The sequence below is a fragment of the Octodon degus genome, unplaced genomic scaffold (assembly GCF_000260255.1).
Source record: "Octodon degus isolate 3935 unplaced genomic scaffold, OctDeg1.0 scaffold00011, whole genome shotgun sequence".
Taxonomy (NCBI): domain Eukaryota; kingdom Metazoa; phylum Chordata; class Mammalia; order Rodentia; family Octodontidae; genus Octodon; species Octodon degus.
Window position 1 is genome coordinate 25,746,323 of NW_004524587.1, and position 24,557 is coordinate 25,770,879.

A 24,557-nucleotide genomic window follows, 5' to 3' on the forward strand; every position below is an offset into this window, starting at 1 on the left:
GCTGCTTATTTAGTTTGGGTACATCATTCTACCTCAAAATACTAATTGCAGATTTTTCTCAGCTACTTTCTTTTGGTGGGAAGGGTGACTTATAATTCTAAAATATCTGCAGAGGTCAAATGAAGGCTAGAAACTCAAAAAAGAAAAATGGGTTTCTGGTCTTCGGATAGTCATGGAGCCCTTGCTAGCATGTACCCTAACCTGGATTTGATCCCAAGCACCGCAGAAAAAGAAAACTGGGCTTTTAACACGCTTGACTGAGTCCCTTGTCTCTCCAGATGTATGATTACAGCTTGGACATGTGGAGTTTAGGCTGTATGTTAGCAAGCATGATCTTTCGCAAGGAACCCTTTTTCCATGGGCAAGACAACTATGACCAGGTGAGCGCATACGATCTAGCTCTTATTTGGAGATGATTGCCAAGAAAATAGCAAGTTTAGAAAGGCATACTCTCTTCTTTAGCCACGAAATGTTGCTTATTGTCTGTACATAAGCTTTTCTTTAAGGAAAACATTTTTGCAGAATTTTGTCTGTGGTCATGAGATCCCTAAAGATACAGAAATAATAATACTATGTATGCTCACCTTAAGCTCTTCCTTGTCTAATAAAACTAAATTCTGATCATTAGATTGTGACCCTAATTGTTAGCTTCCAGATTATTGTCCTACTTAGGTCATCCCATTAAAGGCACTTTGAAGTGTTTCATTCATGAGAATCTCGGTGTTCTGGAATGCCTTTCCCTGTCCTGGACTTGGTTCTCTCTCTCATCCCAGGAGACTGAATAGTGTGGAGTCTTCTGATTTCCCTGGTCCAGCAGCCTCAGGCTCACAATGACTTCTGTGCTCAGTAATTTGGTCAGTTTGTTCTGTGTTTCAGCTTGTTCGCATTGCCAAGGTTCTGGGTACAGATGAGCTGTATGGCTATCTGAAGAAATACCACATAGATCTAGATCCACACTTCAACGATATCTTGGGACAGTAAGTAAGAGGGAATGAGGGCTTTGCTTTACCTCATGTGGGAAGCTTAGCCAAAATCATGTTCCTGACTCTTTCTAGTCATACCAAATTGAAGTATCCTTTTTTTCTTTTCTTTTTTTTTTTTTTTTAGTATCCTTTTTTTCTATGTGATTTTTTTTAACTTATTGTGAGATATTTAGGTATTATTTACATGTGTCCTCTAGTCATTTTATTTCTGTCTGAAGTAACCTATTTTGATCGTAGACAGTGGAAAACAAAATCAAAGGGCCAGCTAGATTTAGCTTAGTGGACTAAGAGCCTGCGTAGGCAAGCATAGGGACCTGGGTTTGATCCTTGGCACCACATGCCATGCCAGCACCACCCCCCCCCCCCGGCACACTGAGCTGCCCACGGAGATCAGGCGTGGTGGCACACAACTATAATCCCGGCACCAGGGACGCTGAAAATCACTACGAGTCTGAGCTGCCTAATGAAACCCTGTGCCAAATACATCTTTAAAAAGAAGAAAGAAAAAAAAATAGGTATAGCATGTACTTACTTTAATGGCAAATCTTGGAAAGTTGTAGTTCTTTCAGTATGAAATTAACAGTTTCTTTTTCTCTAGTAGATCATTATACGGTAACAAGTATTAAGGTAAATTGAATTTTCAGGCACAGTTCAGTAGGTTTAAAGCAATGCTTGGGGCCAGGGAGATGGCTCAGTAGAATAAGCTCTTGTCTGGCAAGCACAAGGGCCTGAGTTCAATCCCCAGTTCCACAAAAAAAAAAAACAAAAACAAAACAAAACAAAACAAAAAACAAATAAAGCAATGCTTGGCTGACAGTTTTCAAATGTTATACGAAACCACCATGTTTCTGAGGCCAGCCCTCCTAGTGTATCTGCTGACCAACAAAAATTACTCAGTCACCACCATGCCTCACCCATAATTGACAGAAAGCCGGAGGCATTAAAAAATAATCCAGAAAGATACCCCAAATTCTAAGTCAGATACAGGTGTCTTAACTAATTCTGCTTAGCTAGTCAAGAGTACAGTTGTTCCCCTCAGGATACTGTAGCAATGAGGGGTAGGGTGCACACCAGTGAGAATGACACTTACTGAGCTTATCATCAGTACAGCATTATTTTCTTTTCTAAAATTGTGTTGACTTTGGCCCTAATTACATTTAGTCTCAGAATATTAATGCTTCACTTTCTTCTCAGGCATTCAAGGAAACGCTGGGAAAACTTCATCCATAGTGAGAACAGACACCTTGTCAGCCCTGAGGCCCTAGACCTTCTGGACAAACTTCTGCGATACGACCATCAACAGAGACTGACTGCCAAAGAGGCTATGGAGCACCCGTACTTCTGTGAGTCTCAGCGCTGCTTTCAAGGACTGTATCTATTATAGGAGAGGAAATCATCCGCCCTTCATCTTTCAAGCTAGTCAAGAGAATTCTGGGTATTTGGAGAGGATCATTCTTGAATTTGCCTGTTTATTCTAAAGCATTGAGATGAGTTTCTTTTCTTTTTTTTTTTTTTTTTTTGCCCATTTTTAAAATTTTTTTTTAATTTTTATTTTATTTTTCCCCATAATTTTATTGAGAAACAAATAGCAATGAGATAGTTTCAAACCAAATTGGTAGGACAGTTTCAATAATTAACACATTGCATACTGTCTTCCTAGTGGTTAATTGCTATACAAGATGCGGACATGATATCCTGTTTACAAACACTATTAGATTTTTTTCTCTTTATTGAGAATCAAACTCAGAAACATTCTGCCACTTAGCTACCTCCTCAGCCCTGTTTATTTTTTCTTTTAACTTTAAGAAAATGTCTGTGAATTGTCCACACAGACCTCAGACTCATAGCCCTCCTACTTTAGCCTCCCAAATAACTGGGGTGACAGATGTGTACCACTGTACCCGGGGCAAAGCAGTTTCTTGATCACCAAAGGTGTTGCTTATTCACCTAGTGTAACACTTTTGGATTCAGTCACCCCAGCCCATAGATCATGAGAATTTAAGATGTGTTTTCATATATATGTATTTGTGTGGGAACATAGTCTATTTCTCCTTTCAAAAAAACAAAGCTAATGGGCTAAAAATAGTAAGATAACCATGGTATTTTTCTAAAGAAGGCAGTAAATAAGTAAGAGTTATTTGAGAGCAGTGGGATTCATTTGGACCACTTACTACATTTCAGAAATGTATGTGTGTATTTAGTCAGGGTGCTTGGTTGTGGTTCTTTGTACATATAGTTCTTCCCACCAAAAAAGGATGTTTCATATATGCTTTTCTGCTACGTGAGAAGATTTAATTCAGTCAGAGAGGAAGCTGGAAAATAGGGAGCTACATTCCCTTCTGTTTGGGCAGTGTGCTTTTGTCATCCTGTCCCTTCCTCTCAAGTCTAAGTCTTGCCTGAAGATAACATTGCTTGGGCTTGGGGCAACAGCATGAGGAGACAGCCTGTGTGGAAGGTCTTACTTTTCCTTTTGGACCCTAAACAAGTGAAACTCCTTTTTCTACTTTATTATACAGAAAGCTTTTCTTATCCTTCAGAATAAATCAGATTAAAAATACCGATGTTTATTGTATGTGCTTTATGGTCTGACTACTTTTCTGAATACCTAGCACAATTCAATTAAAAAATTTTTGTTGCCTAAAATTGATAAGCTTCTCTTGACTGGTCTCATTCACCTTTTCCTCTGAAGTGCTTATTGTTGCATCTGCTTGAAAGAAATTAGGGATTGGATGTGGTGCTGATATTCGAGAAAATAACACATAAAATTCGTGGGAATTATAAGCAGTGGACAGTAAAGTTTTCTGTGCATCTCGGGCAGTTGAGTCTGCTCTGTGGAAGGAGAGCTGACTACAAGAACAATTTCTTTGGCCTTTTTCTAGTGTCTAGTTTTTATATGACCTGCACTCTGTATTTTCTGTTCTCCTCTGTTGCCCCTTGACACTGGCTTGCTGAGCCTGGCAGGGTGGGTTGGTCTTGGTGATCTGTACCCACAGCTCTGACGTGGCAACTCTCACCCTGCCTCTTGCAGACCCCGTAGTGAAGGAACAGTCCCAGCCTTGCGCAGAGAATGCTGTACTTTCCAGTGGTCTCACAGCAGCGCGATGAAGACTGGAAGGCGACGGGTAATGCGGCATTGATGCTTGCCAATAAAACCAACCACCAAACACAAATCTTGAAGGAAACTACAGTGTGATAAAGAGAAATTCTAATCATTCCTTCTAAGGCAAGAAGAGTAAAGACATAAAAGTCTGTCAAAAGAAACTCCCCAGTACTAGTCTCCAGGGAGCTGCAGTTGTGCAGTGTGATGATGCATATAGTTCAGGATCTGAGGGGACTCTCCCTTTGGAATGCATGGGAGATGAGAAACTCGGAGTTGTTGTACATTTTTCTTCGTTTAACAGGACACCTCTGTTGAATAACGCGTTCGGTCAACAAGCTCTGAATATCTGACTTCCTATCTATTCCATTGTGGTCTGGTTTCCTTTGATGAGAATTCAGTCTCAAGTTTTAGCAAAATGTCAGCAATCTGTATTGACACACCAGCCTCATTTATGAAAAAAGATATTAAAACAGTGACAGTATTTTTTTTTTTAAGCTCTTTTACAAATTCATGTTCTATGTATTTTTTTATGACATGAGCTCTCCAGGAAATGTACCTCATCCCTGCAGTTTCCCTCTAAGTGTTTTCTTTTGGAAGCAAACTGCAGTCACTTTCACAGTCCTCTTTGCTGTCAGGAGCCATCACGTGAAACCATGAGATGCCATGAACAGGTCCATCGGTCTCATCAGAAAGTCCTTGCTATGTGCACAACTTGGAGCTCACTATAACCTCTGTTGATTTGCTTAACTACAGAACTTGTTGGGTTTTTTTCATTTAGCCTATTTTTGGAGGGAAGGGGCAGCCTTTTAAGGAAAACCTCAGCATTTCCCAGCACATCCCTGTGTGTGCACCTGTTCTAATGCACCTCTCTGAAACAGTGACCTTTTTGTTCACAACCATAACTAAAGCTGGCAAGTCAGTTTTCAGGCTGGTGGAAGAGGGAAAAAGCATCCTGTTAGGATTCGTTCTGGAAAGATTTACTTGGGGGAAAAGTATCACTGCCTGTATTCCCTTTTTACACCCATGATAATTTCTGATATAATCAGGGTAATAAGCATTTTGAGCTCTGCTATGTGACATATAAGAAGGGACAGATAAGTCATTTCTCAAATGCAAGTACTGAGTATGGGCAAGGCCATCTCATAGCTCCAGCAGTTAGGAGAGAAACGAGACAAGAGAAATATGCAGGGATTGGTGATAAAGGTAAACCTCCGAGGGCAAGTGTGACAGCCTTGGATCTGCTGTGCTAAACTTGACATTAGCAAAAAAAGCTAGATTTTATTTTAAAAGACAGAATAGGGCTAATTTCATTTTTGGGACTTGTCAACAACATGATTTGCTATTAGTCTCCTTTTCCCCAGTTACAGAGTGATTGCTTCAGCTCGGGGGACCTAACATACCTAAGGCTAGAGCTAGAGGAGTCTACCACCATATCACACTTAGGATTTCTTTATTCACTATTTAATAATGCCATGCATTTTTTTTTTAAAGATTAGAATGTTTGTTTGAAGCATCTGTTTACATTCCATACTCTAATAAAATCATATTGGTATTGGTAGTAGGTCCTATCTTTAAATATAGATTCTATTTTTATGGTTTGGTTGGTTGAAACTTAAAATGCAAATGAAATTCTTCTTGTAGAGTTGAATTTATGGATTAAGATCCTAAAGCCAGGAAATACATTCAGTTAAGGTTCTCATACTAATACTGCCTACCTGCATTGCACATTCTGTATCTTGATATGTACATTTGTTCTACCTGAAAATCAAAAATATGTGAATTGTCAGCCAAACCTGTATCAGTATGTCAGGCAGCAAAACTCAGTGTTTTGGATTATCACATGCCTTCAAAATGCCCTTAAGGCAGCCTGAAGTATTGATTATCAGGGAGATGTGCCACTGTGTCTTTCTTGTATCCCAGCCCCCAAGCCCATTCTTCTTTGAATTTATGTATTTGGTACAGGGTCTCACTATGCAGCTCGGACTTGTAGTGATCCTCCTGTTTTCAGCCTCCCCAGTGCTCACATTACAGGCGTGTGCCACCAGGCACAGGACTCTGTTGGCTGGCTCAGCATGCCCTGGGGGCAGGGCCAGCATGGCATGTGATAGCGGCATGTGGTACTGGAGATCAAACCCGAGTTCCTGAGCTTGCCTAAGCAGGTGCTTAGTCCGCTGAGCTATCTCTCTCCCCCCCGCCCAGCCCTCTCTTGCCTCTTCCCTTCTGTCTTTTGTTTTGCTTGCTTTCTTATGCCTGTCTGATCTACTGGAATGTCTTAGTTAAGCAGTAACCCCACTTCTTTCCCTTGGGTACTCCAGCGGCAATAAAAGCATCTAGAAAAGTCAGGCAGTAAGCCTTCACCCCTCTTTGGCCTTCCCAACTGACTTGCCTGCCCTCGGGTCCGTAGCTGCAGCTGTGACACAGTAATCCTTCTCCTGTAAGCATACAGTTTACTTTCACAGCACCTATACTTTACCTCTCATCATGCCTTAGACTTGGGTTTAAAATGCTCACTTCCTCTGGGACTAGACTTGACCCCTAGACCGTTCTCTCTCATACTGAAGTGAGTCTAGTTCAGACCTTTTCTTTCACCTGTCTCTAAATACCTTGTGTCCAAACGGACCTTTCCCCCTAGTGTTTACCTGGGTAAGGAGGTGGTCTTGGGACATTCCAAAAGGGTGTGTGTAGTGTGTGTCTGTGTGCATGTGTGTAGGAGTGGAAGTTTAGCCTTGTATTAGAGTAAAGTAAGATAAATTTACCTACCCAATATCCTTTTCAGTTAGCATATTCATTCTTAAACTCATCTCAGTAATTTGCATTTGTTTGCTTCATACCTTATAACAGGTTAAAAGTGCCTATGACAAGGACTTAATTATTTCCTAAAGAAAAGCAAAAAACATGGGGAACAGGGTAGTGTTACACTGTCATCTCAGGTACTGCCTGTGTTCAGGAGCATAGACCTGGGAGGATGAGAGCAGATGCTTCCTGTGCTGAGTCCAGATGCATTGTCATCACTGGCGGCCATGAGTGTGTGTGACTGAAAGGCTGCCTCAGCTGTGAAACCCCATGGGAGATGGTGCTAAGGAAGCGCTAAGTGACATTTCCTCCCTCTGGGTCTTGTGGCCACACTTTCTTCAGGTTCCTATCAGCTGATCTTGTTACCATCCTATCCCTGTGGGCAGCTGGTGGAAGAAGCCTCTAAGTACGTGGCGTGGAGCAGGTGTTCCTGGGCTTTTTACCAGTTAGTGAAGTGCCTATGTAACTTGGATTCGTCACTGCTCCAGGCTTACAGCTTGTGTTGTCCCTTACAGAGAGGAAGGTACTCTCATCTGACTGACCACAGGACACAGAAGAACTCGGAATCTTGGGGACTTGGAGAGAGCAGCTAGGGGAGGGGCAGGTAAAAAAGGAACCAATAAGGAAAATGACCTACAGGTATAGATCTTAAGGAGGAAGCATACTTCTTGAGAGGATAAAAGGAGCCGACAATAAGTTCCCATTCCAGAGTGAGTTATGGGGAAGACGTTGCCCCCTCACTTGGGGCCCACAGCCCTTGGAAAGGTGTTGCTCTCAAGTCAGGTGCTGAGTCCCAGAGAGAGCCGGTGCTGAGTGTCTCACAGTCTGTGCCTACTCAGGGAAATGGCTTAGGTTCTCCCAGGTGCTGCGTAGATGTGAGTGGAAGCGGAGCTGCTTTGGGAGACAAACTTGTAAGAATTTTTATATATGCATTGAAGTAAATCTAAAAGAGCCTCGTTAACAGTTTCCTCTAATGCCAGTTCAGATTTAAAGGTTTACTGCCTGAGCATCCACAGGGAACAGAATTCCCCCTGCAGATAAGTGAGTGGATGAGAGCTGATGAGAGCAACAGCCAGAGTGTAGGGTAAAGCCCTCCGAGAGCAGCAGCAGGGTCTTCAGGAGCACACAGTGAGCCCTAGTTTGTCAGTGAGCTTAATAAATTGAAAGTGAATGTCTTGCCTTTAAAAACTAACACCAGGATGGGGTAGCTGGGAGGGGAGATGGCAAGGAAACCAGTAATAACATGCTTTTGAGCTATATGAATGTTAATAAAATACCCCAAACAGGTATTGTAGAGGCTGGGGGAAAGAGATGTGACGGGATTATACAGATGATACATACTTTTGTGTCAAGACTCAAACAATGTGCTACAAATGTGATACTTAACCCTGAACTGCATGTATTGGGGATTGTTTAAAAAAAAAAAAAAAAAAAAAACACAAAACTTTGAATCAATAAATTAACAGTTTTTCACTTGCTGGCTCTTGGTGTAAATGGTAACTTAAATTTGGGACAGAAACCTTGACATCCAGTGGAAAGCTTGGATAATCTTCAAGAACCCTGGAGCCTTCTGTTTGCAGAAAAGCAACACTGCTGGGGTTATGATCCTTACATGTGACTGCTTCAGATACAGTGGGCCACCTGTATGTATCCCTGGATGACTGATACGCGATTCGTGTGCTGCTGCCCCTAGAAGGAAAAAGAATGCCATGTTAATCTTGTTTTCCTAAATAAAAATGTTGACAGTGCCTAGCCTTCCTAAGTGGGAGATGAACCATTGCTATGAGGACCTTAACTTGTATTTCCTGTCTCTTGGGGGGCGCAGGGGGGATAAATCATGAACTGCAAAGATATATGTGGTGGCTGTAAGTCATCCATCGCCTTGGTGTGAAGACTAGCGCAGGTAGGATTGGAAGTGTCATGGTGGAATGGTGCTTTTTTATGCCATGTACCACTGAAACACCTGCTTCTTGGGGTTGATACGTTTTGTCGTATGACTTCAACTTTATAGCCCAGCACTTTGCCTTTTGTGAAGACTTCTTCCCACTGCCGCTCTGCGACATGAGGGCACATGCTGTTTGGCAGATGGTGTATTCAGTGTGCTTTTTTTGTTTCTCACATCCGTCACTAGAATTGGACCCTTGGGAATCAGGTGAAGTTATTAAAGACAAATATGGACATTTCTTACCATGCACATGCGACCTTTTCAAATACTAAGCAGTGGACCTCTTCCTTTTCCCAAAGAAAATTTTTATGAAATGACTGTGTGGCAGCTTCCCAGGTGACACATACTTTCAGCATTACAGTGGTGTCCCGGGAGAGGCTTGTAGCAGTCTGCATCTGACATCTCCCCACCTACTTTCCTGTGCTGAATATGGAAGGAAGGTGAGGTTTTCAGCCATGAGCAGCCACAGACAGCTGTTTCCAAGAGAGGGTTAAATATATTTGAACTTATTTGTTGCTCTTTATTAATGGGCTTGGCCTTTTTGCTGAAGAAATACAAAGTCTTCTGGTTCTTTGGCCCCAGATGTCCTCAGTACATCAGGTCAGGTTTGAAGGGGATCCAGAATTGGACTGCTGAACCTGTGACTTGGCTTATGTGGAAGCGTCACAAGGCTTTGAGGCTATCCACCAGCATCCTGCATCCAAGAGACAGGGTCATTAATGCTGTCGTGAAGGTTCCTGTTCTCTCCAGAAGGCTGGACTATAAGCTGCCTTCATTATGGTCAGAGCAGGGCGAGGTCAGTCAAACCAGAGGTCTTAACAGCAGTCCTCACTAGGTGTTCCCAGAGTGGCATGAGAAAGGCAAGCTGGCATTCTAACCCCGGCCCTCTTCAAGAGAAGGAAGCCCCACACAGGCAGAGGCCTGCCCCTCACTCTGGCTCAGATTGATTAATGCCGTCTTTCCCCTCCTCCCATCTCTCTCCAGGTCTGTTGCGGTTCCTCCCACTTTTCCATAAGCAGAACAAGAACCAAATCAAACGTCTTAACGTGTGTAGAGAGATCACGTTCCGTGAGCAGACACAAAACGGTGGCAGGTTTGGTGAGCATGAACTAGACCAACTGAAGGGCAGCCCACTACGTGTACCAAACCTCACTTCCGAATGTAAAAGGTTCATATGCCTTTGGCTTCCTGTTGACTTCCTCCTGACCCAGAAAGCATGGGAATGTGAAGGGTATGCAAATGGTTGTTGGTTACTGTTGCTCCCTGCATCCCTTGACTGGTCAGTGGCCACCTGTTTTTCCAACAAACCACGTTGACTAGTTGACCAGACTCAATTGGGGGTAAGGGGGTGACATATAGCATGATGGGCAGTTACATATTATTTTAAAAGTATATATTATGAATAAAAGGTTTTAAAAGAAATGTATGGAGAGTTTTCAGTATGGAAGGGGCCATTAAGTGAAACCTGTGGCCACAGAGGACTGAGTGACCCAGAAGCACCAAGTCTGAGCCAGAAGAAAGCAGGTGAGGAGGGCCAATGTGAAGGAGCTGTCTGCAGAAGTGAGGTGTGCAAAGGTGGTGAGTGAGTGGGGCAAACAGCGGAGAGCTCAAGTACTCTGTGGCCCAGGAAGCCAGACCTCACCTTGGCCACGTGTCCATCAGTTGCCTCTCTTTGAGTCAGGTATGGTGGCCCAGCAATTGTTGATAAATGCCACCGCTAGTAAGCTCAGGAAAGATCCCTTAGCCCTTTGCTATCCCTTTGCTCTTGTTGCAACATTTTATCCAACTCCTGATGCCGCCTCCCAACACTTCTGTGAACTGTCCTGGAGGTCCGTGGAGTCTACCAACCCACAGCAGGGGCGGGACTCACGTCTGAGGGTTGCCACCAATCGTACTGTGACGGTCCCAGGAACTGGAAGGAAAAGTGGCTGCGGCAGAAGCAATACTTGTATTTGTTGAAACAAAGCCAGCTTTATAAATGAGGCTTCACCAGCTTCCTCACCTCCCAGGAAAGCTGTCTAGGAAAAGTAGAACTGGCAGTCACCACCTGTGGGCAGATCCGGATGCCCTAGAGGCTGCTTGGAGCCCCAGCCCGGTCTCCATGAAGGCCACCTATCCTCCATAACACTCCTCCTCTCTCTGCTCCTTGTTCTGAACACTGAACCGAAGCATGGACACTCAGTTTTGGAGTGATGATAGGGGACAGAGAGGCATCTTGGATCTTCGTGTCCTTTGGAGCGGCTTCTCTTGGATCTGAGTAGCTCGGGTATGGGATCTTAAAGCCAAGTGCTGTGAACACCAGTGAGTAAGGATGCACAGGCCACCAGCAGAAGACTTCGGGCCAGGGGCCTGAGCTGATAGATTCTGTGGCCCCACCATCAACCTAGCTTTCTTCAGTTGTCTGCCTTGTGAGGCTCTTTTTTGACTGAAGGCCTTACCGGTATCTCTTGGTCTTCCAGATCTCTGGTATGGCATCGGGATACCTCATTAGCATGTACGCGTTTATCTAACAGCATGAATGCGTTACCTCTGCGTGGACCTGTTATTTCAAGTCCTCTCCAAAGGTATCTGACAGACTCAGCAGAGGACAGACCTGGGAATTCCCACTGTCCTGGAGAAATGGAAATGCTGGCTTCAATCTCAGTTTGCCCTCCTGCTTTTTGTCCATGGCTCTCCTTAATGTTCCAATGTGGAAACCTTTTTTAGAAACCTCTGAAATGTGTCAAATACTCTCGGGTTTTGTGAATGATTACGATTGGGCTGGAGAGTTGTTGTAGATAGAACAGGAACTGCTTAGGTTGTTCTGACGTTGAGAGAAGGGGACAGGGGCCTGCTAACCCAAGGATAAACTAGCTCATTCACAGCATGCGTAGAGATTCAGGTCAGTGTCTTCTCATAGTCCTGTTTCTATTTTGGTGTTCTAATATTTGTTGCACTTTCCTAATGACCAAAGTAATATACCCTGCTCTCTGCTTTTCTGTTGTACTGAGGGTTGAACCCAGAGCCTTTGCACTGTTACATCACCAGCCTCTTTAAAAAAAAAAATAATAATAATAATAATAATTTTTTTGAGACCAGGTATTACCAAGTCATCCAGGCAGACCTAAAATTTGCAATCCTCCTGCCTCTGCCTTTCAGAGTGCTATGATTGCAGGCATATGCCACCACACCCAGCTAATAATACATCCATCTGGTTAAAAAAAAAAAAAAAAATTACAGAGAAGCTAATAAGGAAAGCCCTCACCACCAGCACTAGTATACACACGACTGACAAAAGCTTGCTTTCTTTGGAGGTAACCATTGTTAAAATTTGGTCTGTATCCTCCCTTTTTTTGTTGTTGCATTTATTAATCTTTTTAACTTACAATAGTTTTCATGGTAATGGAAATATAATGAGACTTATGTTCCTTTTCTGAAACTTGTGTTTTCACTTAATTGTGGAAATCTTACTGTGTTAGTATATACTGTATGGATCTACCTCACCCTTTTTCATGGCTGCATGGTACTCCACTGTGTGATATACCACAGTTGAAGCAATTCTTTCTTGATAGACTCTGGGTGGTTTTTAAAATAGTGCTGCAATTAACAACTGCACATACATTTTTTGACTGGATGTGATAAAATCAAATTACTGTGCCACACAGCTGCTTTTTTTTTTTTTTTTAATGGCACTCTTCTGATACTGAGGAAGGAGTCTTTCACGCTCCCCCATACCAGTGCAGAGTAGAGCTGCAGTGACATCCATCGTGGGGTTCTTGTGCAGCTCTATCAGGCATGTGGGGCACTCCCCAAAGTCCTAATAGAAATATTTGAGACCTCAAAAATGTGATGGCTCTAACAAAATTGGAAATAAATCTTAATAAGTAGAATTGAATGTCTTAAAATATACACTACTGTGAACTTCATTAGTTGTTAAAGTTAATATTTGCTTTAAGTTATATTTTCTCATAATTAGTGAATCAGACTATAAAAGCAAAAATTTCAGAGAAATTCAGAAGATTCAAAAAATTACAGGAAGAAATTAAATACGAAAAATGGTTACATTTTAATGTGTTGGAAGCGCTGTGGTAAAGCCTTCAAAAGAAAGCCCACAAAGGGCAGCAGGTGCTGTCCAGTAGCCCTGGGGCACCAGGGGTGGGGTGGACGAGCAGCCGCCTCAGTATCATTCCTCAGGCTGCTGAAGCAGTGTGCTTTTGCGGTGCGCTGTGCCACTGGGAGAAGCCAGGCACAGAAGGCCTTGTGTTGAGCGGTCCTTCTCTGACATCCTGGAAGAGGCAGAGCAGGGGTGGAGAGCAGGTCGAGGTTGCCTGGGCCTGAGGGTGATCACAGGATTAGCCTGAGGCCATTCTGGGGGTGCTGCCGAGGTTCTGTGGCCTCGGTGGAAGGATGGTTATATGACTTTGTGCCTTTGTCAAAACTCTATATCAAAACTAGAATGTTTTTAAAAATTACACTCAAGGGCAGGGGCTCAGCAGAGTGCCGTTTGGGCTTCATTCGAATATTAGGAGGAAGGGTAGCTGCCCACTGCAGCCTCTTCTGCCACCTTGCGTGGACCTGCTGGGCCGGGTCCGGGTCCTTCGTCCACCTGCTGAAGGTGCCAGGTGTCCGGGGCGCTCTTCCTTCCCTGGCCCCAGCTGCGGGGCTCCCTCTGCACCTCGCACTGCTGTGATCCCCCTCGCCCTCGCAGGTGGGGAACAAGCCCTGTCTCCCATGTATGTGTCATCCCTTGTGTGTCAGCTTCCTGAGGTGCTGGGGAGGAATTTCTAGGCTCAGACTGATGAACCGTTGCTGTCCCTAGGGATTAGCATTTGACCAGGGCATCTGTCCACTGAAAGGGACACTTATCGTTACTGATGTTTTAAATAATGTCTTAGTTTTATTAAAGTTATACATGAAAAAATCTGGTTTGTGTCTTTAAGATCTATGTATAAATCTTGTTTTTAAAATTATTTTATTTATTATTGTTTTTAAGACAGGATTGCCTGGTCTGGTTTCAAATTCGTAGTGACCCTCCTGTCCCAGCTTTCTTGGTGCTGGGATTATAGGCATTATGCCACTATGCCCAGGTACAAATCTTGTTTCTATAGTAACAAACTAGTTGATCTTTCACATATACAGGAACAATTTTGCTTAATCTTTGATCCATAGCCAATTAGCTCAAAACTTCACAGGTTAAGCAGTAAGTGTTGCTTGCACATTTAATCTAGTTGCCTTAGATATTTCAAATTCAGCCATGTAGTTAGAATTTTATTTGCATAGACATTTCCAGTAGTTAATATGAAAAACTTAAGCTCTGACAGAATCCCCCTAAGCATTCAGATACTAAGAAAAAAAACCTAAATTAAAGCTTATAAATTTAATAAATCAAAATATTTAAGCATTTTTATGATTTTCTCTACGAACACTGTAAAATTAAATATTTGATTTTAACTTCCTTTAAGCATTTAAAATTAACTTCAGAGTATATCCTGTAGTTCATGAGTCATCTTAAGTATTTCAAGCATCTCAACAATGTCATATTCAGAAACTTATTTCTCACTGAGCATGGTGGCAGGTGCCTCTACCCCCAGCCCTCGGGAGGCTGTGAGGCAGGAGGACTGCCATGAGTTTGAGGCCAGCCTGAGCTACATAGCCATCTCAAGTAGGAAAGAAAGGGAAAGAAAAAAGGAGGAAGACAGCTTTCTGCCGGCCTGAGTTTGGATTATGTATATCATCTCTGTGTGTGTTGACATCCTACCAAGGCAACAGCGCTCTGCCTTAGCTCTGGACCACACTATGCTGCTGGTCAGATTCAAGACTGGATAAACTGGGTACCACTCTGTGATAGTCTACCTCAAAGACAAGTTAAATGAAGCCCCCTCCTTGCAGGAGTAAAGTTTCCAGGATTACACATATCTTGCACATTATCTCTTATATTCCCTTTTTTTTTTTTTCTTTCCCAAGCCAGGGTCTCAGTGTAGTGCAGGCTGGTCTCGAACTCAGTGTTCCTCCTGCCTCAGCCTCCCAAGTGGTGGGATTACAGGTGTGTGCTACCACACCTGACTTGTGTAAATTTAATTGCCCAATTTTCATTAATTTCTCTTCTGTACCCTTTACCTTCACTGCAGTCTGTGCTGCCTTCTTGGGACCTGCTTCTTTTTCTCTCCTTTTCAGTGTGACTATGTACTAATCATGTAAGTCATCGATGACAACCACTTACTAGCAAGGTTTCTCATGGGGTTATTTCCTACATACTTTTGTGTTGACGGGAATACAATATATGGGAACAACAGTGTTTAATGCGAATGTCTGTGAGAGACACAGTTTTAGGTTAATTTGGCCCATTATTACCTTTGAAAGGTAATAATGCCTGTGGTGACCATTTAGCTCTCCACCCATGCATTCATTGATTCAGTGTCTGCCATAATAGCAGGTACTGTGCTGAGTTCTGGGACATGTGAACAGAGGAAGTCATAGTCAGTAGCTGGAGGAAGCATGCCAAAGCAAGCCACTAGAGCAAACCTGGCACTGGTACTTGGAAGGCAGAGCTGCAAGATTCACTGACGTGGACTCAGGCTGGCTCATTCTTGATAGGAGCAGGAACAAGGCTGGCATTGGCTGCAAAAGGCAGATTGGAAAGAAGGTTTAGGCAAGGATATGGGGAGACATGGAAAGCTCTGTTTTGGACATATTAGAGTCAAAATGCCCATATGGGAGGCTGAGGCAGGAGGAGCACAAGTTCAAGGTCCTGTCACACACACTCCCCAAAATGCCTATTAGACTTTCCCAGGGAGAAGTTGAGTGGATCATTGGGTATTTGCATATGGAACTCAATGAGTGTGAGCATCAGAGAAAAAGAGGTAAAGCTTTTGTTTTCTGCAAATGATATCATCATCTACATAGGAAATCCAACATGTGAGATTTTTTTTCTTCAGTACTGACCATGGAACTCAGATATGCTCTATTGTTGGGAGGTAGATATATTTATATCTCTATCTATCTATCTATCTATCTATCTATCTATCTATCTATCTATATTTCCAGCCCGTCTTAAAAATTGATTGGGGCTGGGGAGATAGCTCAGTAGAATAAGTGCTTGCTGGGCAAGGCAAGGGCCTGAGTTCAATCCCTGGTTCAGCCCCCCCCCCAAAAAAAAAAAAAACGAGGAAAGATTGATTGATTGAGAGAGACAGGATCTCTCTTAAGTTACCCAGTCTCACCCTGAATTCGAGATCCTCCTACTTCAGCCTCCCAGAATCCTGAGATTATAGGTGTGGACCATGTTTCCAATTAACAAGCAATTTAACCAAGAATACATAGGACCTCCACAAAAAATATTTGAAAACAATAAAGGTGTAGGTGATTATTTCTTTTTAAAGTGGAAATATTACATACATCTGAAGGGATGACAGTAGTATAAAGGTATTTATAATAATGAAATTCCAATGGAAATTAGGCATTTTTGAGAAAATGGTTTTACTGTAAAATCTAAATGAAAGAATAGAGGTCCATGAATATTAGCCTTTGGAGAAAAGGATGGGATAACCCTGTCAGATATTAAAATATACCACAAAGGCATGCTAGTGAAAATCTGGGTTGTACTGGTACAAGGACTTATAGACCAGTGGCCTAGAAGAGAAAGCTTAGGAAGATGTATAGATATCTATAGGATAAATCTACATGGAAATATATATCACTGAAAATAAAGATTATGTATGCTTTTGATATAACTGGCTTATTTTGAAGAAAAATAATTTTCCACCCAGTGCCATTTGCAGAATTAAATCATAAGTATGATTTAGTGGTGGTGCATCCCTATAGTTCTACCTCTTCGAGGGGCTGGGGCAGGAGCATTATGAGTTCAAGTCCTATGTGGGCAACTTAGAAAGATCCTATCCCAAAGGCCTGGAGAGTTAGCTTAGTGATGTAGCACTTACCCAGCATGTACAAGGTCCTGGATTCAACCCAAGTACTATATACAATATCGGTTATGTGGATTTATCATGTATATAAAATATGAGAATTCTATTCAGAGGACATCATGGGTAAAATGGACAAATGACAGATTGGGAAAAGATACGTTATCTGAAACCAACAAAGGATTAATGCCTAGAGAAACTACTCTTGGAAATAAAAAAGGTAAGGAGGAACCTCAAAAGAAACTTGGGCAAAGGATACAGCCAATTTAAAAGAAACTTAAATATGAATGACAAGAGAAGTCAGCATATTAGTAGCTAGATACATGGTAATACAAATCATCATGTTGTATGTAACAGCTTGGCAAAGTTTAGAAAGTAGAATGTTGCTGAGTGTTGAAAGGTGGCTGTGACCACAGAGATTTTCCAGTTGTGGGTGGGAGTGCAAATGACCATTTAATTCCAATGAAGCGCAGCACCTGTTGGGTGCTAGAAATCATGCCACTGAATGTTGTGCAAAAGAAATACATACACAGGTACTTGAGGGGCGTGAAGAAGGATGCCTGTTTACAACAGCAAACAGAAATGCCAAATGAGAGACAGCGTGGTGGCACGTGCCTGTAATCCCAGCTCTTGGGAGGCTGTAAACAGGCAGATCACTACGAGTCCAATCTAGTAGACCCTGAACACCCTGTAGACCCTTCCTTAAAAAATAAAAAAATTTAAAAAGCCAAATGACACCCCACATTTGGAGGCAGGTTTATTTATGTCAGTGCACACTGATCAGGTTGTAGAGTATCGGGCCCTGATCTCTGGTGGTCTAGGGCTGACACTGGATAAGCAAGAAGGAAGTACAGAGACAGAGGGGCTTGTCAATTGGAAATTGGTTTTTATGTAATGTGCATTATGGTAACCAGCTGTGCATCACAGTGACCAGCCGTTTTCGTTTTGTTTTGTATGGTACCAGGAATTGAACTCAGGACCTTGCACTTGCCACACCACTGGAACTGGAACAGGAACTGTTACCTGGGCAACTAAGAAACTGAAGTATACTGGTGCAGGGGTGAGGGATGGATTTCTGTTACATTTTCCCCTCTTTTAGTTTCCCTGGCAAATCTTTGCTGGACATATTACATGTGATTTTTTTGAGACAAGAGCCAACTCAAGGCAGTAACAGAGTTATTAGTGATCCTAGGATTGGCTTTAGCCAAGGTCCCCAAGATTGTCTTAATACTGTTTTTTTTCCTACATTGCTTTTTAGGAAGACACTTAATTTGGACCTGACAGTTTTGTAGTTTTACTCTGGCAAGATAGAGTTAGTTTGATCTAGGACAGTGTCCATTGTGCCTTGGACACTTATTAAATTTGGGGGTTTTTAGAAATTTTTTTAATCATTTATTTATTTTGTACAGGGTCTCACTATGCAGCTCAGACTCATAGTGATCCTCCTGTCTCAGCCTCCCCAAGTGCTGGTGTTACAGGCACAAACCACCACGCCCAGTTTTGGTGGCCAGCAGGTGTGCATGGTTTCCTGGGCTGGCACTGCATACGGTGCCAGGGATTGAACCTGGGTCCTTATGCTTTGCCAGGCAAGTGCTTAGACCACCAAGCTATCTCTCCAGCCCCTTGGTTAAGTGTTATTTTCTTGGGACAACTGTCCATAGAGTTTAAGGCAAAAAACACAGCAGTGGGTGGGGAAGCAAGGACTGGGGTAAGCAGAATTCAGGTCAAGTAACAAAAACCACAGCTAGCAGGTGGGCAGAGAAGCAAAGATTGAGTAAGCACCCTGAAAAGACACAAAAACCAAGGAGAATAGGTCTGGAGCAAGTCTGCGAATCGTGTCCTCAGGCTTTAGCTGTGTGTGGACTGGCCAGGGTGTGTGGTCTCTAGCATGAGCCTTGAAGGAGCTGTTCAGGTAAAAAATTTTAGTGGATTTATAGCTGGATATTTGAGACCTATTGAGGTAATTAACATGTGTGCAGAAATGTCTACAGATATAGCTAGTTTTTTAGTTTAACTGTTTAGAGGCTCTAGGTAGTTTTTATTTAATCTAGTTTTTGAGTTACTTTTGTTACAAGGGCAAGCCCATTGTTGCTGACAATGATTAGGTGTAGGCCATATCTAGGGATGATTTTTTACAGCAGGACCCCACAAATTTTACTGTCCTCTCAGTATAGGCAGGGAATGGGAGGTTGGCACTGGTGACACCCATGCTGAAGCTGGGCTGCTGCAGGGGTACAGGTGCCAGTGCAGCAGCCTGAGCTCGCAGAACAGACAGTGGGGGCAGGTCTGACTCCGTCCTCAGTGGCAGGCTTCCACACTGCTGCAGGAAGCAGTAGCAGGAGAATGTTGGCCAAAATAATTTTGTTCAAGGTGAGTACAGTGTATTTACCCGTTCTACCAGAGCTTATCCATACACAGGGTGCACTTAGCATCTGGGAGGGGGATTGTTAAGTTTGATTAGTTTGAGAATAATGTAATAGACATTCCACGCAGTCACGGTCTGTTGGGCCCAGATTTGTTGGCAGGTCCATGGCAGTATTGAGAGGTTTTATCACAAGAGTTAAGCGAGGATTTTTGCAAAAGAATCCTTGGTATGGGATGAGGTTTGGCGCAGCATGTGGCACCTGGACAGTTAGGGCTTGGCCCAAGGTGCACTTGTCAGCTTTTTTATCAGGACAGTGGCTGTTAGAGCAAGGAGGCAACAGGGAAAGCAACCAGATCTAAGTATTTGCATGGGGTAGCATACCCAGGGGCTGACAGTCTGAGTGAGCACACTGTTTTTGTGAACTTAAGGATTCAGATTTTATAGAAGCCAGCAACTTTAAGAAAATTTCAGGTGTTTTTGTAACCAGTTTTAATTGGAGTCATTTCATTTAAAGATGAAGAAGGGCTGGTGGACAGGAGCCAGCTGCAGGCAGAAGAAGGCGTTTTTCAGTCCAGGTAGGTGTTCCAGCGGGCTGTGAGTAGAAGAAGACTGAGGCAGTGTACATGGAGGGCAGCTACAGTGCTACTGGCAGTTGGAGCTCTTGAGCTGGCTCTACAGGCAGCAGGGTGTGTTTTAGTGATTTGACAGTCTATACACATTTTGATGTTTCAAAGCCTCCTTTTCCCCCCACACCACCAGGGGACTGGCTGTCTCAGAGCCAAGTTTGTTGCTAGGGCTTTCCCAAAAATAGTGAGAGTTTTAACCCTTTATATCAGTGGAGTCCAAGTGAGTGGCCTTTGTCTCAGCATTGTCCCAGTTGAAGGGGCTTTTGGGAGCAACTTACAAGCAGAGGGATACATCTTTTAAATCTAGCACATTTCAAAAAGAGCATATGGACTGGAACCACAAAGTGCAAGGTGGTGGCTGTGTGGTTGAAGGCACAAAGATCTTGCCCAAGGTGGTTAATGGTCTGTCAGGCCAATGTGCAGCTGGATGCCTGTTTGTGCTTCCTGTGACATCTGACAGCAGCAGGAATCGTGGTAAGGCGGCATGGTTGATGGCCAGGCCCAGAGGCGAGTAATCAGTTTATACCTTTGGGAGGAGAGCTGTCAGGATTGTGGTTATCTCAGCATGCAGCAAGAGTCATCTTTCCCTTAGGGATCAGTCAAAGTTGAAAGTGCAGGGTTAAATGAGAGGGAGGCTGGGGGCTGGGGAGATGGCTCAGTAGAATAAGCACTTGCCTGGCAAGAGCAAGGGCCTGAGTTCAATCCCCAGTTCTGCAAAAAAAAAAAAAGAAAAAGAAAAAGAAAAAAAGAAAGAAAAGAAAGAAATGAGAGGGAGGCTGACTGGCTTGATGCAAAGGGGAGGTCCTCCCAGGCTGTAAGTTTGTGCCTGGCAGAAGGAGTGAGAAGCAAGCATCCCCGTTGCCCAGTGATGGTAACTTTTTGACAGTGGGAGCTTTTTTTGGAGGGGGGAAGGGTCGGGTACCAGGAATTGAACTCAGGATCTTGCACTTGCCAGACAGGCACTGTGCCACTGAACTAAATCCCCAGCTCACAGAGAGAACTTTTGAAGCAGAGAGTTTTGTTTCATTGTTTACCTGGAAAATCACAGGTTTGCCCCTAACTGTTGTAATGATTCAGGCTCTCGGGAACCCAATTTGGTAGAGCGCAGTCTGTCCTATCTATTCAGTCCTAGCAGGGTGCAGCTCATTTGTCAGGGTGGACCGTCAGTTTTTCCTCCATCAAAATATGGACCTTAGAAGGAATTGCTGACAGTCATCTAGGATCTAAGGTGGGTGTTAGATGACACCATCTGACCAAGATAGGTTGTGAGCAGAAGGCTCCACAGGCAGGGCCTCTGTGGCTGAATGCAGGCAGTGGCTGGCTGGCACCAGTTCAACTGGCTGGAAGTAGGCAGCTTGGGAGTGGGGAGTGAAAATATAGGTGTTGGAAGCAACTGCAGCAATGGGTGCCAAGTTCGAATTTTCAGGAAGAATGGGCCTTTTTTTTTTTTTCAATTGTAGAGTGGTTTGGTTGTATTTTCAACTCCTTAAAAGCCCCTTTTCCTGCAGTCAGAGACTGTGAGCTTTAATTAATTAGTTCCCATTCTATTTCCCTACAGTTTATGTTGTGTACCCTTGAATGACGGTGCAAAAGACAGAAGGTAGGTGACCCTCAGAGACCATTCAGATGGTCGTCTGGCTGCATCCCTTTTGGGGACTTATGTGCACCCTGGCTAAGGAGGGTGAGGCTTCTGTTATGCCATATGTTGATCATCGCAGAAACACAGGTGAGGGCCCACAGCCACCGCAACCAGTGCTGCCCAGTCTTGGTGCACAGATAGAGCAGCCTATTGCTCGCACTGTCTAGCTCACTCACGTATTCAGTCAGCGGGCACTCAGAGGTTAAACATTCCAACCCCCCTTCCCTTGAGAGTGGCCTTAACAAGAGTTGATCAAGTAGTTTTTCTGCTCAAACAGCATTACTGACAAAGTGGGATACTTCTGGGGTCTTACTAAAATCAGACAGGCAGACAAAGAGATTGTGTCTTCCTCCCTTTGGGGTTCAGTGTGAGCCACTCAAGTGGGGAGAATCCTTCTCCAGGCCTTCAAGGAGATTCAGGAAAGCTCAAGGGCATGCCTTCTTATCAGGACCTGGAGAAGGTTTTGCTTCGTCCATGAGGGTGACAACCAGTGACCAAAGAGGTCAGCACAGTTGGTCTTCCCGGACAACACACCAGATGCAAAGGCAGGAAAAACACCAAACAACATCCGGGATTTGGAGGCAGATTTATTTATGTCAATGGGCAATGATCAGAATGATTTCCAGAATGTCAGTCCCTGATCTCTGGTGGCCTAGGGACTATATTCAGTAAGTAAGCAGGAAGTGCAAAGGCAGAATGACTTGAGTTGGGGATTGGTTTATATGATGTGTATTATAGTGACAAGCCATTTTTAAGAGACCAGAAGCAACTGGAACTGGAACAGGAACTATTACCTGGCCAACTACTAAATTTACATATACTGTTGGGGGGACTTTTTTGTTGTGTATTAGTGGAGGAGTAGACAGACAAAATGGGACACATGGCTGGCAGGACTGCATGCTTACAAGCAGGGGATTAGATGTATGCCGACCCAGTGGAGGTGTTTTAAAAGACATAGTGCTGAACAATATAGAACAAATAAAACTCCTCTGGCTGGCTATATGCATTTCTACATGACTGTATGAAGGAGGAGAATGGATTGACTCAAAGGGACAGGTAGATAGAGCAATGCAGAAGACATGAATAAACAAAATACAGTTATTTCTACGTGGCAGGGTTGTAAATGATTCTAATGTTATTTTATTTATTTATTTTAGGGAAGGGTCTACAGAGTGTTCGGAGTCTCACTACCAGATAGGACTTGTAGTGATCTGCCTGCTTACAGTCTCCCAAGAGCTGAGATTACAGGTGCGCGCCACCATGCCCAGTCTCAATTGCCATTTCAGTGCATCCCTGGGGACAGGGCCGGCACAGCAGGCCCAGGAAATCAAACCCCCAGCCCCTGTGCCTTCTTGCAGTTGTTTTAATCCAATGAGCTATTTGGCTGGCCCTCTAATGCTATTTTTATAGCTCCTCTATAAACATATATTACACTACCCAGAATAATAAAGCTCATATAAAATTAGAGCTTTCTGAAAGAACCATACCTTAATTTTCTTCTATGATTATTAGCTATGTGATTTGCTACTTGTAGGTAATTTTTTCCCAGAAAATTATTTATTTCATAAAAACTTGCAAACAGGTAAAGTTGTATGCATTATTTTCATCATCGTCTTCTCCCTCTCTCTGTACTAGCGATTGAGCATTTGAACCCAGCGCTCTCACAGTGCATTGCATCCTTAGCCTTTTGTTTTTTAACGTCTCTTTTGATTTTCTGCTTATGTTTGTTTGAGACAAGATTTTGCTAGGTAGTTCAAGCTGCCCTGAACTTACTATTAGACCAGGCTAGCCTCAATCTCACAACTATCCTCCTGCCTCAGCCTCCCAAGTGCTAGAATTATAGGCGTGAGCCAACATGCCCAATTGACGTCTCTTTTCCTAAAGTTAGGCCTTCTCTCTTCTTAACTGAATTTTTTCCGAAGGATATTTTGAAACAATAATTCAGGGTAGTGTTCACTGGCCTCACATACAGTCTCCAGAAATCATCCAGAATAGCAGTCTTACATTAAAAGTTTTATCATATACTAATATTGAAATATTTTTCCCAGTGTCTAGAAATTCTGAGTTATTCAAGTGGTTGATGTGAAACCTGAATGAATTAATATAGGCTAAGGCGTTTAATACAGGTACCTGATACACAGTAACCACTATAATGATAAAAACTGCTATGATGATGTTAGCTGCAAATCCTTTTTCTGCCAACCAGAATACCCAGCACAGGCCTGGACACACAATATAATAATATTTAGGTAGACTATCAGTGATGCGTGGGAATCTCTAACATTTGGGATTTTCTTCCACACTTGAAATATCATAGGTTATGTCTTTCCTAAAATGATGTAGGTATTGATTATAAAAAGCAGATTATTAGGGCTGGGGAGATGGCTCAGTGGAATAAGTGCTTCCCTGGCAAGCACAAGGGCCTGAGTTCAATCCCTGGTTCCACCAAAAAATAAATAAAATAAAATACCTTGGGCTGGTGAGATGGCTCAGTGGTCTAGAGCACCTACTTGGAACAAGCTTAGCAAAGCACAGGGACGGCGGTTCAGTCCCCCAGCACCACACGCCAGCCAGCCCCGCCCCCAGGTGGGCTGAGCTGGCCACACACACAAAAAAATAAATTTAAAAAAACAAAGCAAAACAGATTATTGGTTCAACTCAAGCAATTCCATTTTGCTTTAATTTTATTTCTTGATTTTATCTCAATCTTCGCGTTTTCTAATCAGTACAATCAAGGCCACATATTTTCCTCACAGTATCATTTTTACTTTGGATTTTGGAGGTACGAGAGATTCCATCCAGGGCCTTTATACTGAGCTACATCCCCAAGTTTAAACTTCTTTTTCATTCTGTGACAAAGTCTCGCTGAATTGTCCAGATTGAGCTCAGACTTGAGATCATTCTTCCTCAGCCTTTTCTTTTACCTGTTTAACTTCGCTTCGCCCTCCAGGGGGCGGGGCCTGGGAGTCCCCTCCCCCACCCGAAGCTTTACCCCGCCTTGTTTCCATGACATTACGAAGTACTAAAACATGTGCTACCATCCTTTGTCTCCTTCCGCTATTTTGAAACACGTGGGACACGGATGGGAAAATAGTCCCTTGGCAACAGAGTTCTCACGAAGGGGCGGGACCAGGGCGGGGCTTACAGGCGGAAGGAACCGGAAGTCTTGTTCCTTGGGCCGGGATTGGGCGCCGCGCTCTCGGGGGGT

General features: G+C 43.3%; 1 protein-coding gene across 3 annotated transcripts in view; it reads left to right on the plus strand.

Moving 5' to 3' along the window:
• The window catches only part of Csnk2a2 (casein kinase 2 alpha 2), a 45,754-nt gene extending 35,507 nt beyond the window's left edge, over positions 1–10,247 (plus strand). Inside the window, exons 8-12 of one of the 3 annotated variants that reach the window (XM_004625935.2) lie at positions 279–380; positions 877–977; positions 2,178–2,326; positions 4,012–4,105; positions 9,806–10,247. In XM_004625935.2, the coding sequence (XP_004625992.1) occupies positions 279–380; positions 877–977; positions 2,178–2,326; positions 4,012–4,088 (429 nt within the window). In that variant the 3' untranslated portion in view covers positions 4,089–4,105; positions 9,806–10,247. Of the gene's footprint in view, positions 1–278; positions 381–876; positions 978–2,177; positions 2,327–4,011; positions 6,098–7,391; positions 8,350–9,805 lie in introns of those variants that run through there. The other 2 variants (XM_023709276.1, XM_023709277.1) reach the window with 2 other exon arrangements.
• The last annotated feature ends 14,310 nt before the right edge of the window (positions 10,248–24,557 follow it).